This window comes from Schistocerca gregaria, chromosome 2 (genome assembly GCF_023897955.1).
Source record: "Schistocerca gregaria isolate iqSchGreg1 chromosome 2, iqSchGreg1.2, whole genome shotgun sequence".
NCBI classification, from domain to species: Eukaryota; Metazoa; Arthropoda; class Insecta; order Orthoptera; family Acrididae; genus Schistocerca; species Schistocerca gregaria.
In genome coordinates, this window is record NC_064921.1 from 86,510,042 (window position 1) to 86,529,554 (window position 19,513).

The 19,513-nt window shown below is 39.6% G+C and overlaps 1 protein-coding gene across 3 annotated transcripts in view; it reads left to right on the forward strand.

Annotated features, from left to right (window-relative positions):
- Window positions 1–19,513, forward strand: part of LOC126336374 (uncharacterized) — a 137,273-nt gene that overhangs the window by 100,727 nt on the left and 17,033 nt on the right. For all 3 annotated transcript variants that reach the window (XM_049999981.1, XM_049999982.1, XM_049999983.1), the window contains exons 3-4: window positions 11,179–11,426; window positions 19,161–19,391. In XM_049999981.1, the coding sequence (XP_049855938.1) occupies window positions 11,179–11,426; window positions 19,161–19,391 (479 nt within the window). The remainder of the gene's footprint in view (window positions 1–11,178; window positions 11,427–19,160; window positions 19,392–19,513) is intronic.

The following is a 19,513-nucleotide window of genomic DNA, read 5'->3' on the forward strand; positions in this document are numbered from 1 at the left end:
CTGCTGATTACCTTGATTGTTTGTAGGCCATCAGTTATGGCTTTTCCCATTTTGTTTACATATTTCAACCACTCTTCTTAGTTACTCATGTCTGACCTCCATTTTCTCAAAAATTTTACATATATGCAGGTCATGGGGGAAAGGTTGCCCAATACCCAATGTGGTAGCTGTTCAGTATGGTTGTCATCACATATATATATGATGGTAGCATCAAGACTCTGTGGGGAAATACTATTGATGCTTGAGCTGTTACAGCTAGACATTTGCCAAAGAATGGATGTGTGTCTTTTGGGGGGCACCGGAATTACGGGCAGTAGCCATCAAACTAAGTTATCAGCCAGTGGCCATGAGACTCTACTCAATCCCTTCAGCAGAATTGTATTCTTCATTACAGATTGTAATGGCTCTATGAATTTTTTTCCTTGACTACACTGTAAGAGGAAACAATTGACTACACTGTAAGAGGAAACAAAAATCAAGCAGACTGCTGAAACTTGCTCCCCTATATACCTGGTTTACACCTGCATTGATGAATGTTCCTTTCTATCTGCTAAGTCTTTGTTGTTTGTAGATAGTATCAAAAATGTACTTAGAAAAATCTCTTTCCTCAGTAAACTAGGAAGTGTTTCTGTCGTAGTTAAAACAGCAAATTCTATCCAGTCCTCGCGTTATTTGCTTGCAAGTAACTTGCTGATGTAACTGTCACTGAAACTTCCTATAGGAGTCTGGAAAAAGTACGGGTTTTAATTTCTCTCTGGAACTTAATGCTGCAAAAGGATGAATAATTATGCAAAAATTTGCAGTGAAGGGTTCACATTGTGTATTGTTTACATTGAGGCATGTCGGACAACAAGGTTGACATCAGAGAATTCGTCTTACTTCTGAGGGGAGTTCACTTCCTAAGAAAGTGTATATCATGGTGCTGTGATATGAAGCTGTATTCCCGACGCCCTGATGTGGTGCTTTAAACACCAGTGCATTGGATATACAATATCTGTTAGACAAACAACCCAGTTTATGGAGACTGTGGATGATAGCTTCATAAAAATTCACCATGTGAGCAACCATCATTTTGTGTCAATTGCAGAGAAAGACATCCTTGCAGATCCCCAAAGTGTGCTGCCTTAATCGAGGAATGTAAAGTCCAGAATCTGAACACCTCTCATGTTTTTAAACCTGGAAAAAGCATGATCGCTTATATCCTGCTCCAGAGATTTTTAATTTTGCCACTACTGCATTCATTGACTTTACGTCGAGGAAATGCTTTGTCAATTCCCTCAACATTGAACTCTGGTAGTCACACAAGCAAATTAGCCAATGGGGTAGATAGACCCTACACCAGCAGCTGGTATCATGATGGACCAAAGACATTGCAAAAGTTATTCAGGACTGTCGTAGGCCTTGCAGCACCTGAAGCAACATTCTTCACAAATATCACTCATTACTTTTAAGTGGCTTCATGCAAAGTCATATTTGCTCTTTAATCCCAGATGTGGGACAAGCTCCATAGTCTACTAGTGCACCAAAGATCATCAACTGTTCTGGAGCTCCTTCTTCGTGGTGGTATTTCTACTGTTGCATCAGTTCTTGCTGAATCCCTCACTACCCACTATGCAACAATGGTTATATAATGAACCTTTCACTATATGGGAACTGCTTCACACTCTTGACTCATCTCTTGGTACTCCACCAGGCTAATTTGATTCATAATCTGATGATCCAACATCTGAATGTAACTTGCAGACTCAATCTACTCAGGTTCCTCAACTCTATATGATTAGAAGGTGTTTTCCCTTCACAATAAAAAGGTAGTATCAAAAGCCCAATCATTAAACCAGGCAAAACCCACTGTTCATCAACAGCTATCAACCAATTAGCCTCACCCTCATGCTCTCTAAACTGCTTGAAAGGGTGGTAGCTCAACAGTTACGCTGAGCTCTTGAAGCAAAGGGCCTTCTGTCCCTCTAACAACAAGGTTTCTGGGAGAAAAGTAGCCTATCTGACATACATAAGCCCTTTCGTGCCACATGGTGCCATATGATTTTACTTACCCTTCATGACCAGGACTTTTGAGGCTCCTTAATGCTTTTTTTGTCAGTTTTTATCCTTCTGATTGTTTCAGGATAGAGCTGGTATGTTGTTCATAACCACATGGACTTCCTCATGGCCCTTTGCTGAGCTTTTCACTCTTCTTTGTCACCATCAACGGCTGGTGACCTCCATCAGATCAGTAGATATGCCCATGCTGTATGTTGATGACTTTTGCATTAATAGCTCCAAGTCTGTAGCCTTGGATGAAAGCCATGGAGCGACTCAAAGGGCCTCTGCTTGGAGCCTTTCCCAGTGTTTCCAATTATCTCCCACTAAAACATAGGTCAAGCATTTCTGTCATCATACTGCAGCTCATCCCAGCTCAAAACTCTACGTGGGTATCCAGTACTCTCTCCTCTTTGATAAAAAGCTGGCATGGCTGCCCTGTATTCCTCTACGTAAGATTATATCAGTGAACATAATCAATTTTTGAAGCTGTAATGTATTGGATAGATTAAAAAAAATTACTCATCAGGTAGCAGCAGGAGAATACACATATAAATAGTATTATGTGTGCAAGTTTCTAGTGCCAGTGGCTCCTCTGCACCGGAAGAGATTTAAAAACCTGAGAGCTTATAGATGAAAGACAGTGATTAATACTAGAACATCACGCACAACTTAATAAGAGTGATAGAGGTGGGAGGGGGACAGCAAGAAATAGACAGGTGAGAAAACAAAAGGTGTAAAAAACTGAAACAGAATAAAGAAAGTAATAGTTACTGTGAAGAAATGCTGAGACAGAGGAAATTAATGTAAATTAAGGCCTGGTGGCTGGCAAAAACCCAGGACATATTGTGCCAGTTCCCAGCTGCGAAGTTGTGAGAAACTGTTGCCTGTGGGAAGAATCCAGATGGCACATGTAGTGAAACAGGCACTGAGTTCATGATTGTTATGTTATAGTGCATGCTGTGCAACAGGATATTGTGTGTTGGCAACATACACCCTCTGCCTCTTTACATTCATCCTAATTGATAACTTGCCAGTGGTCATGCCAATGTAAAATGCTGAACAGTGTTTTGGTAACAGATGGTATATGACAGGTGTTCATTTTACATGTGGATCTCCCTTTGATAGTTTATATATTGCCAGTGACAGGGATCGTGCAGGTGGTGGCAGAGTGGTGCCTAGGTCGAGTCTTCCACTTGGGATGGTCACAGGGATAGGAGACACAGGGTAGGCAGACGGCTGCAGAAGGAGCATACTGTCTGACAAGGATTTTGTGGAGACTGGGGGGGGGGGGGGGGCAGTGAAAAGCTATTCTGGGTGTAGTGAGCAAAAGCTCAAGACAGAATGGACCTCATTTCAGGACGTGATTTTAGGAAGTCATGGCCTTAATCTCTCTGCTTCTCACTTCAATGTTCACTGGACATAATTACTCCACCAGCCTAGTTTGAAAGCAGATTTCCTGGGCCATCACATCCAGTCCTGGTACTGCTGATCCCTTCATAAACAACTTAGGTGTACATCACTTCTCACTCAGTATATTCCTGGTCTTAAATGCATTAACCAGCTAGTTCGACAAGGTCATGTCTTCCTAAAATTATGACCTGAAATGAGGTCCATTCTGTCTGCAATTTTCCCAACACATCTAGAATAGCATTTTGCCACCCTCCCAATCTCTATAATATCCTTGTCAGACTGTATGATCGTTCTGCAACCGTATGCCTACCCTGTGGCTCCTATCCCTGTGACCATCCCAGGTGGAAGACTTGCCCTATGCACCTTCCTGCCACCACCTACAACAGCCCTGTAACTGGCAATAAATGGGGTCTCCCTTTGATAGTATATATAGAAAGAAACTTCCACATGGGAAAAATATATTAAAAACAAAGATTCCAAGACTTACCAAGCGGGAAAGCGCTGGGAGATAGGCGCAATGAATAAAACACACAAACACACACACACAGAATTTCGAGCTTTCGCATCCGGCAGCTGCTTCATCAAGAAAGAGGGAAGGAAAAGGAAAGATGAAAGGATGTGGGTTTTAAGGGAGAGGGTAAGGAGTCATTCCAATCCCGGGAGCGGAAAGACTTACATTAGGGGGGAAAAAAGGATAGGTATATACTCGCCCACACACACACACACACACACACACACACACATCCCTCCATACATATACAGACACAAGCAGACATATTTAAAATTTGGCCCAAACTCTTTGCCTTTAAATATGTCTGCTTGTGTCTGTATATGTATGGATGGATGTGTGTGTGTGTGTGTGTGTGTGTGTGTGTGTGTGTGTGTGCGCGCGAGTTTATACCTATCCTTTTTCCCCCTAAGGTAAGTCTTTCAGCTCCTGGGATTGGAATGACTCCTTACCCTCTCCCTTAAAACCCACATCCTTTCGTCTTTCCCTCTCCTTCCCTCTTTCCTGAAGAAGCAACCATTGGTTGCGAAAGCTAGAAATTTTGTGTGTGTGTTATTTTATTGTGCCTGTCTACCGGCGCTTTCCCGCTTGGTAAGTCTTGGAATCTTTGTTTTAAGGGAGACCCATGTGTCATTGGCATGACCACTGCCAATTAGGATGAATTGGCATAGACAGAGGCTTTATGCTGCCAACACACAATATCCTGTTGCACAGGATGCACTAAAACATAACAGGCCTGAACTCAGTGCCTGTTTCAGTGCACGTGCCACCTAGATTCTTTCCGCAGGTACCAGTTTCTCAGAACTCCACAGTTTGGAACTGGCACAATATGTCCTGGGTTCTTGCCACCCATGTGGCCTTAATTTGTGTTAATTTCCTTTCCCTCAGGGTTTCTTCACAGTAACTATTACTTTCTTCATTCTGTTTTAGTTTTTTATACATTTAATTTTCTGACCTGTCTATTTCTTGCTGTCCTCCTCCCACCTCTATCACACACAAAGCCCTTAGCTTTTCCCTCTTATTAAGTTGTACATGATGTTCTAACTGTAGTCACTGTCTTGCATATTACCCTAGCTTCCGCCATTAAGTCCTCAGGTTTTCAAATCTCATTCAGTGCAGTCTCTAACAATCAGTCTTTCCTTCACATCCTGTCTGGCAAGACTCCTCTGATCCGTGGTTCTGGGTGAGTTTTCTGAACTCTACTTCTTTTCCTAAACCTCACCAGTCCTTCTCCTTCGCCCTTCTTCCTTCCTCTTTAACCCTTCTGCCAGAAGTAGGAGTAACTGGCTCCAAAAGCTTGCATGCATAATTCCTTTTATATGTGTGTTCTCCTGCTGCCACTTGGTGATACTTTTTTTATCTATTCAACTTAAGATAGGCTGAATGTGAAAGGTTAATGCTCTTTGTTTACTCTTCCACACCTCTTGTGATGCAGCTCCTGCCACTGTACTCCATTACTGATCTCTGGTGTCATCACAATGGAATATTGTTGCTTGTTTCTGTCTCAGAAGCTCCTTTAGCCACAAAATTATCAGACGCAGTACATAATCATGGAGTAAGCCTGGCTGCCAGCACCTTCCAGATTAGTCTGATAGACAGTCTCCTCATGAAAGCAGGGATCCTCCTTTATCAGTTCTGATAGTACCAACTCTTGCTCACATACACAATCATCATATGACAATTTCCTTATTATCTGATGTATCAAATGCTTTTTTCATGCAGGGGTTATCAATCTTGTGACGGTCGCCCTCATGTAGATATACTATTTGAAATGCACCTTGAGACCCTCTGCCAGGATTCTATCTACCCTCTTAGAACATGCTCCCCATTTGTTCTTGCGCCCTCATCGGTTAATGCCCAGACTTTGAATTAGGAATGATCTATTTCAATGATCTAAAGTCTCAGTTGCCCCCATGATCTTACAGTAGCTGTTCCTCTCAGTTCTTCAGGAGTATCAGTGTGTTACTGTCATTTACATTGAGGGCTCTAAAACCATGGATTCTCCAGGATATGCTTTTACATCACCCACTGAACAGGAACAACATTTGTTGCTGTGAATTTGTGGTGTTTTTACAGTAGAGCTGATAACAGAGTCCTAAGTTTTATTAAACACACCTGACTCAACCAAGTTTCATTTTTAGTGACTGTATGGGCAGTCTCCAGGCTATTTAGTAGTGTAACTCTTGTCACCTTGCAGTATCTCCTATCATGATCTTCTCCCAGGACCTTTATCATACTATCTGCTCAGTTTTCTGTCTCTGAGTTCCGAGGCATGTGGGTATTCTGGGTGTTGAACTGGCAAATATCTGGTTAGAGAAGTGATTACTCATCCATCATTCATGTGGATTCGCAGGTTCAGATAAGGCCTGCATTTACTTGGAGTTGGAACAATTTCTGATTGACTACTGTCCCCTCTAATAGAATCTGCACTATCAAGGAGATCATGGCTGCATGTCATTCCTCTTTTCATACCACCTGGAAGGAGTCCACTGTCCTTTGTTGCCTCTACACCAGTCATACCAGATCAACCCCTAGTTTTATCTTATGTAATGAGCCACTCTCACATTATGGCTACTTCTAGTTCTCAACACCAAGCATGGATTCTTTGACTCTAATGTTAATGGATGATGTATGGACAAATGAAAAGGTTCTTTGTTGTCTCTGAGAAAGTGATTTTTATTCTTAAATCTAATATTTTAAACTGTTGTTTGGTTGGGGTCAGGTTAGATGGTGTGGGAGTGCCTTCACCTTGAGTCACATGGTTACCATTCTTTTACTCTGTTCTGACAATACATATTATGAAAAGGAGATATTGCTATTCACCATATGGCAGAGGTGTTGAGTCATAGATGGGTGCAACAAAAAGGCTGCTAAATAAGTAGATTTCTGGCCAGAAGATAAATATATTTTCAAGTATCTTGATCTTGCTGTAAGTAAAAGTTATGAAAGAACTGTGGTACTGTGTGGTGATTTTAATGTTGATTTTGCAAATATTAGTACAGAAAGACAGAACTTGCTTAACTTCCTTTAAAGTCATAACCTGCATGTAACCATAAGCTCTTCAATCTGCATTATAGAAGCTTGTGCCACTCTGCTTAAACAAGTCTGTCAATTTGGATAGGTGGCCAACATAGATGCTCAGTTTGGGATATCGTGATCATTTGACACAGCTACTTACAACACCCCTCAGCTGACCTTCATCTCAGGATGGCTCTGTATAAGAGGATCTTCTTTAAGTGAAGTATGGAATATTTTATGTTATTGCTCTCTAATGGATCCTGGGATAGTGTTCTTTGTAAATCTAATCTAATACAAATGGCAATTTCTATCATTTCATAACAAAATTTTGTGAATCTTTTCAAACAGCCTTTCGTAAAAAGAAATTCCAGAGGCAAAATTAAGTGAAAATTAGCGATATATCGGGATATCATCAAACGAGACTAAGGTATTATGGACAGCATTGCAAAAGCTTATTGGGAAGAAGGAAACTCATAACAGTATTGTTCTATCCCATGATGGCAGCTTTCTTACAGACCCAAAGCTGGTAGCATATTCAGTTAGTACTTTTCCACAATTGCAAAGGATTGAAAAATTCAGAAAATTAGATGTGAAAGACACCTAGGAACTTACAAATCTTGAAGCCAACAAAATAGCGTGTTCCTCTGTCCTGTTTATCAAGATGAGCTACTAAAAGACATACGCTCTTTAAAATATAGTCATTCAGCACCTGTTGATGAGATCCCCGATCACATTACAAAAACATAATTTTCACATCCTTCATTAGACATATGCAACTCTTCTTTGTCAGAAGACATTTTCCCAGATCTTTTAAAACCTACTAAAGTAATGCCTCTTTACAAGAAATGAGACACTCAAAAAATGTCAAATTACAGACCTGCAGCACTATTGTCTGGCTTTCCAAAAAATGCTGAACAGTACTTTATAGCTCAGCTAGCAAACTTTTTTGGTCAGAATAATATAACATCAGTATGTCAGCATGGTTTCAGAGCACAGTGTTCCATTGACATGGCTACTTTTAATCTTATCGACCACACCTTAAATGCAATTAACAAGCACTCAAAAATCCCATTTATTTCCTTAGATTTGGCACAGGCTTTTGATGTTGTAGAGAATTCAGTTCTCGTAAACAAACTTGACTATTATGATGTGCAAGGTGTGCCACTATATCTAAATTTAACATATGCACTCTCTTTTTAAATATTCTAACCTACATGGCTGATTAAGGGATCTAACATTCTGTGATCCAATCTCTATCACTGAGGCCCATCTCATCTACTAGTTGTTATGTAAACATTTTTAGGCTTTTTACATTGCCTTGGCTACCACCAAGTTATCAATTAGGATGAATGTGCATAGAAGGAGGGTGTATACTGACAGCACACTGTATCCTGTTGCAGAACATGCTCTACAACACGACAGTCGTGATCTCAGGGCCTGCTTCACCATACATGCCATCTGAATTCCCCCCCTCCTCCTCCCACCCCCCTCCCCCCTCTGCCCCAGACTCCAGTTTCTCAGAACTCCACAGATGGGAACTAGCACTACTGCATGTCCTTGGTTCTCGCCACCCACCTGGCCTTAATTTACATTAACTTCTTCTGTCTCAGCATTTCTTCACATTACCTACTTCTTTTTTCTCTTCATTTTACTTATCTACATCTTTCATTTTCTGACCTGCCTATTTTTGTCATCCTCCTCCTGCCTATGTTATGTAAAATGCACTTAGCTTTTTGATCTTATTAACTTCTACACAATGTTTTTGCAGTAATCTCTATCTTGTATATTACCCTGTCTTCCATCTTTAAGCTGTCACATTTTCAAGTCTCATCCGTTGCAGTCTCCAACAATCAGTCTTTTCTTGTCATCCCGCCCAATAAGTCTCCCCTGACATGTGATTCTGAGTGACTTTTCCAAACTCTATCCCCTGTCCTTAACCTCTCCAGTCATTTTCCTTCACCCCTCTTTCTTCCACTTTTAAACTTCTGCCATAAGAAGGAGCCACTGGCTCCAAAAGCTTGCATAAGTATAATCTTCTTTTTTGTGTGTGTTCTCCTACCATCACTTGGTGAGTAGTCTGTTTATCTGTCCAATTACATTATACATGTCATAAATGTAATGTTTAAATATTTGTTATTGCTTTCTTTCTTCTTCATTGACTTTTTTGGTCTGTCTGTGGTACCCTATTGACCTTCTTGTTTCTTCTCTTTCTTTCTTTATTGGCTTTAGTTGCCACCATTGCGCTGCTGTCTCATATTTTTGCAGCAATTAAAAAGCTACTCACTGAATTTAGAGTCATCAAATTGCATAATATCTATCTATCTCAGTCACTGGAAGCATCAAAGTGTTTTGTAATTTTTGACAATGTATCTAAGATTGTTTTCACTTGGGATCTGTAGAAGCTACATTGTCATATTTGTTTTTCTTTGGAAATATTTGCTGTGTTTTCTTGTTTTTCTGACATATTCTATATTCTGTAAAATTTCCTTGCTATGGATTTATTGAAATGAAAAGTACATCTAATCTAATCTTATCGAGCCTGTGATGAACAATGTATTCACATTAGATTCAACTACTTCCAATACAGTTAGCTTTGTCATAATCAGCTTTATTGCAGCTTCTATAGAAGGTAATAGATGCCAGTACCAACTATAACAGATGCCAGTATCAATAGTTTCTTCTCCATAACATTATTTTGGCTCTACATCTATTCTATTACATGCCAAACAAATCAAAACATTTACCCACAACTGTTGCTAAGCTATATCAAGATATATCATTGCAACATAAAGACATGGACTGTGGTAGCATATGTGTCAATAAAATTAGTAACAGAAATACACTCCAAAAACATACACGAGCTGTAACAGGGAATGCAGATCGATAGCTGAGTGCACTCATTAACACTTCATTATGTGCCTGTTGCTGGTAAGTACACTTTCTGCAATGGATGGACTAAAATACGTTAAAAATGAAAAATGACAACACGTTAACATTTCTAACATGGTGTAGGAAAACTGTTGGCATTCAAAACACCTTCCAATCATCTCAGAATGGATAAATACAGGTCCCGTACATTTTTTCGAGGTAATCTTATACCATACTTCCTGCAAAATAGTGACAAGTCCACGTGATACTGATGGAAGTGGATAGTGATCATGTGCACTTCTCTTGAAAGTAGACCACAAAGGGTCATACTGAGATCTGGTGACTTAAGTGGCCAGGGAAGATGAGGCACTTCATCCTTGTCCTCACAAATCCAGTCCTGGATGATGCAAGCTGTTTGAGCTGGTGCCTTGTCATCTCGAAATACGCGATCACCACTGTGGAACAAACTTTCTCCTGTGGGATAGCCATATCTGGCCAAAATGGTCACATGATACTTGGCAACAATGTGACCTCGCATAGCAACGGTGGGGCCCATAGAATACCACAATACGGCTGCTCATATCACCACCAAATGCCTACCCACTCTTGGGACATAAACTGTGGAAGCATTCTGAAACAAGACTGATCCAAGTAACATTCTTCCCTTGCTCCATAGTCTAGGTTTTATGGCTTGGGTACCACAGTTTCCTGTTCTGTATGTTTGGAATTCCTACTTATTCTGCAATTTCCTGCTTATGAAGCTTCCTTTGTGGTACTGACAGGGTTCGCGAGAGCAACATTTAGCTCTGCAGTGATTTTTGTAGCTGCCATACTCTTATTTTTCATCATAAACCTCTTCAATGACCATTTGTCATGATTACTCAGCACATGTTTTTGTATGTGTTGTGATTTAGTGAATGATTTTTTTCCACTTTCCCCACGTGCTGCAGAAATCGTAGATATGGCGCCACTTGGATCACCAAACACTTCAGCTATCTTAGCTATAGAAGCACCCACAATACAAACACCAACAATTTGTCCTTGTTCGAAGTCACTTTGCTAGTACATAATACACTCACAACTACACTGAACACAGGTCTGACCATGGCTAATACTTGTATCATATTGAGGGCATTGCACAGTTGCTGTTTGTAGTCATATACAACAATGCAAACTGTAGGTTTGGCTCATGTCTGCATTTATGTTCAAACATGCATTTATCATGGTATTTGCAGTTTTTTTCCTTCCGCTGTATATGATGAATGGCAGTATGTCACACTATTGTTTATTTCCTTTATTGTTATTTTTTAGCTGATTTCATATATTTCTTTCAGTGGATGATCATATAGCTGCTTCATGGTTTAAAGCAGTGCAGTGGCAAATGGATGATCCGTTGTCTCCAGAAAGCAATATTTGGGCACCCCTCCAACCCCTTTCAGAAGAAAATTGTTGCCAGCTGTGGAAGCACACAGAAGATGCTAACCTGACTTCAAAGATAGATTGTAGTGTTATAGAAACAGAGAAGAGGGAACTTTTTCATGGTTTTTCCTCACTTTCTGACGAGGAGTCATCTCAACACCAGGTAAAGAAATATGAAAATAATGGTTGCTCCTAAGATGCTTGAACGCTAAACCAGACTCTGGAATTTTTTGGAGAAAAGAAATCCACTAAACAGCTACAATTTTTATGAAATTTATTAGCAGATTAGTTTGAAAGATTTATAGCCAGTCTGCTAATGATTTTCATAAAAGATATACCTTCGTGGCAGTTTCCCTTCTCTGTAAAATGAACTGTGCAGCTGTGGATCCACTGCAATCAGCCACTACATGGAAATGCATCAACACACCACTGGAAGTTATTTAAGAGCAGTATACAAGGGATACACAATCATAACGACAACAGTATAAATAAAGATGAGATGACAACAATTTTGTAAGAACCATACAATTGATTTTCAAAATAATTATATAATAAAATATCACAGTTTTTCACAAAATTTCAGAAAATTGGTGATAATTGATGTATTTTGCCGACATTAAAACAAGAACTTTAACCTTTTATGATAGTGTAATACTTTCTTAAGGCAATGGCCTTGCTGCAGTGGATACACCGGTTCCTGTTAGATCACCGAAATTAAGCGTTGGCGGGCGTGGCCAGCACTTGGATGGGTGACTGTCCGGGCTGCCATGCGCTATTGCCACTTTTCTGGGTGCACTCAGCCTCATGATGCCAATTGAGGAGGTACTCGACTGAATAGTAGTGGCTCCGGTCAAAGAGAACCACCATAACGACCGGAAGAGGAGTGTGCTGACCACACGCTCCTCCTATCCGCATCCTCAACTGAGGATGACACGGCGGTCGGATGGTACAGACGGGCCACTTGTGGCCTGTAGGCAGAGTGCTTAATACTTCCTTAGCAGGATCAGAGACACTGGTGTAAATAATAAATTACTGAGGGTTCATATCCTGTTTCAATATGTGCAAAATAGATGGATTACTGCACGAAAGGAAACAATGTTACTAATCATGAGGAGTTATACCCCAGTATTGTATTTATTGGTCCCTGTAAACTTTGATATGAAGGTACAGAGCTGCCAAATGTAACCAGACAGCACTGAAAGGCATTTGAAGTATTTGAACAATGTAATGAAGAGTTCATAATTAATGGAGATAAACAAATAGAGAAAACTTATTTGTATCTATATATTCTTCTCTACTTCATTCACCCAGTATTTCAGTTTTACTTGTGACACAAGTATATTTAGAAGTGCTCATTCCCTGTGACACACTGTTTGTTTTGTGAATACTTCACAAGTGACAGGAGAAATGAAAATTAACAATAGCCTGTTTGAGTCTTGAGATAGTTTTCAGTTTTTGTAGAAGTGCAGTAAAGTAGTTTTAGTTCTTCTTATTCTTCTTCTTATTATTATTATGAACAACAATAATGATAATAATAATTATTATTATTTACATTCTTTTTGGGTTTTCAGTTAGCTGTAGTCATTGATGGACTTTCAGCAATGAGAGTTGCTGTCATCTTTAGGTTACTGTCTGAGGAATGATCTCTTGATCCACTGTTACAACGCTATATATTCTTATCGGTAATCAGTCCTCAGCAGTGACCACTGCAGAGAGGGGCAGAGTGGGGGGGGGGGTGGCGTGTGATGGAAAAGGGGGGGTGGGGTAGGTCAGGTACTCTTGGAGTGCATCCTCTTCTTGCTGTACCCTCAGTCTGCCAAGCACTAGATCGCAAACTTTGACAAAATTCATTTGTTTGTTCAGTCACATGTTATGTAATCCCATAATGAAGGACAGCCTTGAGTCCCCTTATACATTAAGAGACAGAGGCAACGACTTCTGGATATTTATGTAAATTATACTCAGGGCTGGCCCAGGTGACACAAGCAGCCACCTGGAGTGCCAAGCTGAGGTGTGCCCCTAAAGCACACGTAGTGCAGAATTTATACACAGGTTCATTGTAATTAGTAACAAAAACAACACATTTCCCTGGGGAAAGGAAGAGGGGCATCAAATCAACTTGTCTGCAAAAGTGAAGGGGGCAGAGGGAAAGGGGGGGGAGGGAGGGTGCTAAATGATATGTGGTAAAATGTTCTATAACTGGTCTGATTATACTAATAACAAATTATGAATGACATTAATCTACTCAAATTGGTAATTACAGTAATACTTCTGGATTACTTTATATATCTGTGTTAGGAGAGAAACAGCCATTTTGAAAAAAAAAAGAAAAAAAAAAGAAAGAAATAGCCACTGCTCCTCACAACAGCTGCTGTTACTATCTGATACTTCAAGCACAGTATTTTGTCTTTACACAGACAACTATTAGCTGTCTACATACTAACAAAATCAGGATCTGTTGAATAAAAATATTAAAATTAGGCAGAATTTACATTCTTGAGTCAAAGTGTTCTGATATATTGTAGGAGGAGGGAATACAAGGTATTATTTTACTTTGTGTTTAACTATCTAGAGATTTTCATTTTCGTACCTGATGTCCACAGGAAATCTGTTATAGACTTTTGCTTCAGAATGTAACACTGCATTCTAAACTGAAGAGAGAGTTGCATGCTGTACGTGGAAATTATTTCTGGCTGTGAATTGCTGAGTTCATCATAATTCGCTCTTGTTATTAACAACAAATACCATTGTGGGATATAAGTTTTAGTATGTAAATGCTCGTGCCTGAAGAGACTTCTACTTATTTTCAGTTATCAACTTTCTGTAGTATCATTATTGCCCTCTTCTGTAGAATGGAACTATTTTCACCTTAGCTGCTATGCTCCAGCTGATTATGTCACAAGGCGGAACTGAGTGGAAGTTTGCAAAGTATGTTAGCAGTCTTGCCTGTGGTCAACATAATAAGAGACATTTGTGAGTGCAAAACAGGCAGAACCAAGCTTTTTGGTTAACTCGTTCCACCTCAGTTTATTATCTGTCGGAATGCCGAGCAATGTCACATACAGGGGCATCCAGTGCATGCCCACTGATATCTGCTTCTGGTACCTGTAAGTAGTTTTTATTTATATGGATTTGCATATTATAAGTTTTTGCAGGATTAGAATTACACTGTTGGCTGTGAACCAGTTGTAAGCCTTTTCCATTATTCCCCTGGCTGTGCCTGGTTTGTATTGTTTGGACCTTTTATTATGAGGCATGTCTGTAAAGTAAGTACTGTTTTGGAAAAAAACCACACAAAAATATTTTTTTTTCAAATCAAATTTTATTTTTAAAAAAGAGCACTTCTAAAACTATTTTTCTACATAGTTGCCCCCATTGTTCAGACATTTGTTGGAGCAGAAAACCAACTTTTCTATGATCTCTTCATAGAAAAATGCCACCAGTGAAGACAGTCAGTGCTGAACATCATTTGTTGCATCACCATCGCTGTCAAAGCCTCCAAAATCATGCTTCAGGTTCAAGAACAAGTGGTAGTCAGAAGATGAGAGATCAGGGCTATGCTATATGTGGCTGAACTGCTCGCACCGGAATTGTTGAATAAGCTTTTGAGTGACACCAGCAGAATGGGTATGTGAATTGTCATGAGACAACACAATGCCTTGACTGAGCTTCCAATGCCATTTGTTTTAAATTGCCCACTGAAGTTTTCTCAATGTTTTGCAGTATCATCCCACATTGATAGTTTCACTTCTTGGAAGGAACTCGGCAAGCAGAATGCACTTTCTATGCCAGAACACAGTGCACATGATTTTTTGTGCTGACAATGTTGTTTTGACTTCTGGTTTTTTGGGGAATTATGAGAGCCCCCAAACCATCGACTGTTGTTTAGACATTGGAGTAACATGACAAACGTAAGTTTCATCACTAGTCATGTTCTGTTTAAGAGCCGGCGAGTGTGGCCAAGCGGTTCTAGGCACTTCAGTCTGGAACCGCACGACTGGTACAGTTGCAGGTTCGAATCCTGCCTCAGGCATGGATACGTGTGATGTCCTTAGGTTAGGTAGGTTTAAGTAGTTCTAAGTTCTAGGGAACTGATGACCTCAGATGTTAAGTCCCATAGTGATCAGAGGCATTTGAACCATTTTTTTCTGTTTAAGAATTCATCTTCCTCATCACTGTATTGGGTAAGAAATGTCATAGCACTGCCAAGTCACTTCATTCTGTGAACATCTGTAGGCATTCTCGGAACCCAAAGGAAACATAATTTGTGAAAATTTAAGCAGTTTGTGACAGTCTCATGGAAAACAGTTTTTGAAATTTGTGGAAATTCATCACAAAGAATTTTCTCATTCAGCAGAAGGCTGTCTACTCTATCCTTTGTCATGAAGATTGGTTCATCCATCACTGAACTGTCTCTCTCACTTTCTCACTATTCCATCAATCGTTACATTTTCACCATAAATCTTTACAAGTTGATGAATTTCAACTGGCTTGACATTCTTTACATTCAAAAACTGTATTACAGAATGCACCCCACAGTTGGAGGACTCAGTGGCTGTCATAAATATCTAGTATGATACCTAAGAAATGTAAACACAACACAATCTGGCTGTAATGGCATCAGTGGAAACACAATGAACCAGAGAGCCAAGTGCAGATGTGTGGAACTGTGATGCTGGTAGAATGAAATTGTGCTTGCATTCTGAACAGGCCTTGTAATACACTTGTGTCATCAGCAAACATTACAGTATTTGAAGAGTGCCCCAACATCGCTGGTAAGTTACTTATGTACACCAAGAAAAGGAGCTGGCCAAGCACTGAACAATTGTTAAGATATGATTATCTGTGCAAGGGGAAGACATTTAATGTCATAAAATTTTAGCCTCCATAGCAGAATTTTATGATTTGTACAGTACAAGACCTTGACAAGATCACAGAGAATGCTAACAGGACAATTATTTGATGTTTGGTTATACTAGAACTGAGTTTGTGGAAGCACATATTGCACTCTCAGTAAAGAAGCCTTCATGGCAACCAAACTGAGCTATTGTTAAAAGTTTATTCTGAGGAAGATGATTCAGTTTACTGTTGTAAGCTGGTTTTGCAAAAGTTTGAAGAACACATCAAGGAGTAAGATTGGTCTGTAATTAGAGGTCAGTTGCTTACATCCACTCCTTGACTCTTTGACCGAATGCAAAAGCAAATCAAAGATAACACTACCAAGTTAGTACAAGATTTTAATACTTCACCTGTGATACCATCGTAGCTAGCACACATGAGATGGCAAAAATTATGTCTAGTGATTGAGCATGCATTACTTGTCTGAGTAAGTGTATTGGATCTGCTTTTAATGGACAAGTTTTTTCCCTGTGCTTTAAGCTACTGCCAGGAAGAATTCCTTGAATTTAGTAACCATTGATTTTAATCTCCTAACACGTGTCTCACTGCTACTGCTGTCTGGGAGTTCAGTTTGATTTGCCTGGAATTTTAATTTGTGTGTGTGTGTGTGTGTGTGTGTGTGTGTGTGTGTGTGTTGATGAGACAAAAGTCATGGAATAGCAGTATGTGCATATGCAGATGGCTGTAGTATTGTGTACACAAGGTATGAAAGGGCAGTGCATTGTTGGAGCTCTTTTGTACTCAGGCGTTTCATGTAAAAAGGTTTCCAACATGATTATGGTCTCACCAAGGGAATTAAGACACTGAACATGGAATGGTAATTGGAGCTAGATGCACTGGACATTCCATTTCAGACATTGCTAGGGAGTTCAATATTCTGAGATCCATAGTGTCAAGAGTGTGCTGAGAATACCGAATTTCAAGCATTGCCTCTCACCACAGACAATGTAGTGGCCAATGGCTTTCACTTAATGGCCGAGAGCAGCAGTGTTTGCGTTTGTCAGTGCTAATAGACAAGCAACACTGCATGAAGTAAGCACAGAAATCATTGTAAGATGTGTGATGAATGCATCCATTAGAAGAGTACTGTAACATTTGGCATTAATGGGCTATGATAGCAGATGACATGATGTACCTCAGGAGGACATTCAGTAACTCTATCAAACAATGCCAAACCAAATAACTGCTTGCATAGGGCCAGAGGTGGACTAATGCATTACTGACTTGCTCAATTTGTGAAGCTCTTTCTCTTGAATAAACCATTCAGTTTTTCTGAAGTTGTAATTATTTGTTTGTCTACACATACAACACATCTACTGCTTTCCAGCCCATTTGGCTAATTCCTTCATGGAATTTTTTGTTTTTTTCTTGTTTTGTGTATTTGTAGACTTAGAGAAAGCTTTTGACAATGTTGACTGGAATACCATCTTTCAAATTCTAAAGGTGGCAGGGGTAAAATACAGGGAGTGAAAGGCTATTTACAATTTATACAGAAACCAGATGGCAGTTATAAGTGTCGAGGGACATGAAAGGGAAGCAGTGGTTGGGAAGGGAGTGAGACAGGGTTGTAGCCTCTCCCTGATGTTATTCAATCTGTATATTGAGCAAGCAGTAAAGGAAACAAAAGAAAAATTCAGAGTAGGTATTAAAATCCATGGAGAAGAAATAAAAACTTTGAGGTTTGCCGATGACATTGTAATTCTGTCAGAGACAGCAAAGGACTTGGAAGAGCAGTTGAATGGAATGGACAGTGTCTTGAAAGGAGGATATAAGATGAACATCAACAAAAGCAAAACGAGGATAATGGAATGTAGTCAAATTAAGTCGGGTGATGCTGAGGGAATTAGATTAGGAAATGAGACACTTAAAGTAGTAAAGGAGTTTTGCTATTTGGGGAGCAAAATAACTGATGATGGTTGAAGTAGAGAGGATATAAAATGTAGATTGGCAATGGCAAGGAAAGCATTTCTGAAGAAGAGAAATTTGTTAACATCGAGTATTGATTTAAGAGTCAGGAGGTCGTTTCTGAAAGTATTTGTATGGAGTGTAGCCATGTATGGAAGTGAAACATGGACGATAAATAGTTTGGACAGGAAGAGAATAGAGGCTTTCAAAATGTGGTGCTACAGAAGAATGCCGAAGATAGATGGGTAGATCACATAACTAATGAGGAAGTATTGAATAGGATTGGGGAGAAGAGAAGTTTGTGGCACAACTTGACCAGATGAAGGAATCAGTTGTTAGGACATGTTCTAAGGCATCAAGGGATCATCAATTTAGTATTGGAGGGTAGCGTGGAGGGTAAAAATCATTGAGGGAGACCAAGAGATGAATACACTAAGCAGATTCAGAAGGATGTAGGTTGCAGTAGGTACTGGGAGATGAAGAAGCTTGCACAGGATAGAGTAGCATGGAGAGCTGCATCAAACCTGTCTCAGGACTGAAGACCACAACAACAACAATTGTGTATTTTGGTACATCTGACTTGTGATGTAATGCTTGAAATCATCCTCTGCATGTCTTATCCTATTGTAGTAGTATTCCCTTCTCTCTGCCATAGGGTTTGTTACATTTCCTTGTGGATTTTATAGCATCTTTCCTTGAGTGTCATATTGTTCCTTTCTTGAATCCGTGGTTTCTTTGGGTTTCTTTTCCCCAGCATTTTCTTTTGTCACTTTAAGTAAACAAAATAATAAATGCCAGTGTAAAGACAGCACAAACAGTTTAGTTTCAAAATAACTTCATTCTGTGATCTGTGAGTCTACGTAACATAGTGTCATGTGAATGGAGAATTTTCTATTAACTTTACCATTTCTGATGTGACATCACTATAAAATCACAGTGAGTAATATTGTAAAGTAGTTGTTGTGTTCCATTACACTATGATGTATAACCATGAAGTATTTGTATATGCTACAGTTTGGATTTACTAAATAATGTTATTCAAAATTTAATTTTTTTTCTAGAAACAACTTATGATATCCATAATTTTTTCCAGGGAAATGGACCAATAATAAACAACCTGGCAGGAGCACTACAAGAAGGCCTGGCTCAATATTTGACAACCAATACCGCTTATCGGCCACCCAGTCTGGAATCTTTGGAAACACTGGACAGATCGAGCAGCAGTGATGAAGAGAGTGACCATGGGGAATACAACGAGAGCAGTGATGATGACAGTACAGACTCATGGGACAGTGGCTACTTCAGGGGAGTGACTTACCATCAGGTACATGCCATAAGGCTGTCCATTAGGTTAAAAAATAATTGTGTGCGTTTAAAAACCAGTTGAATTTCATTTTGAAGATTATTTATTATGCTACTCAAATGCTTTTTTATAACAGCTAAAGA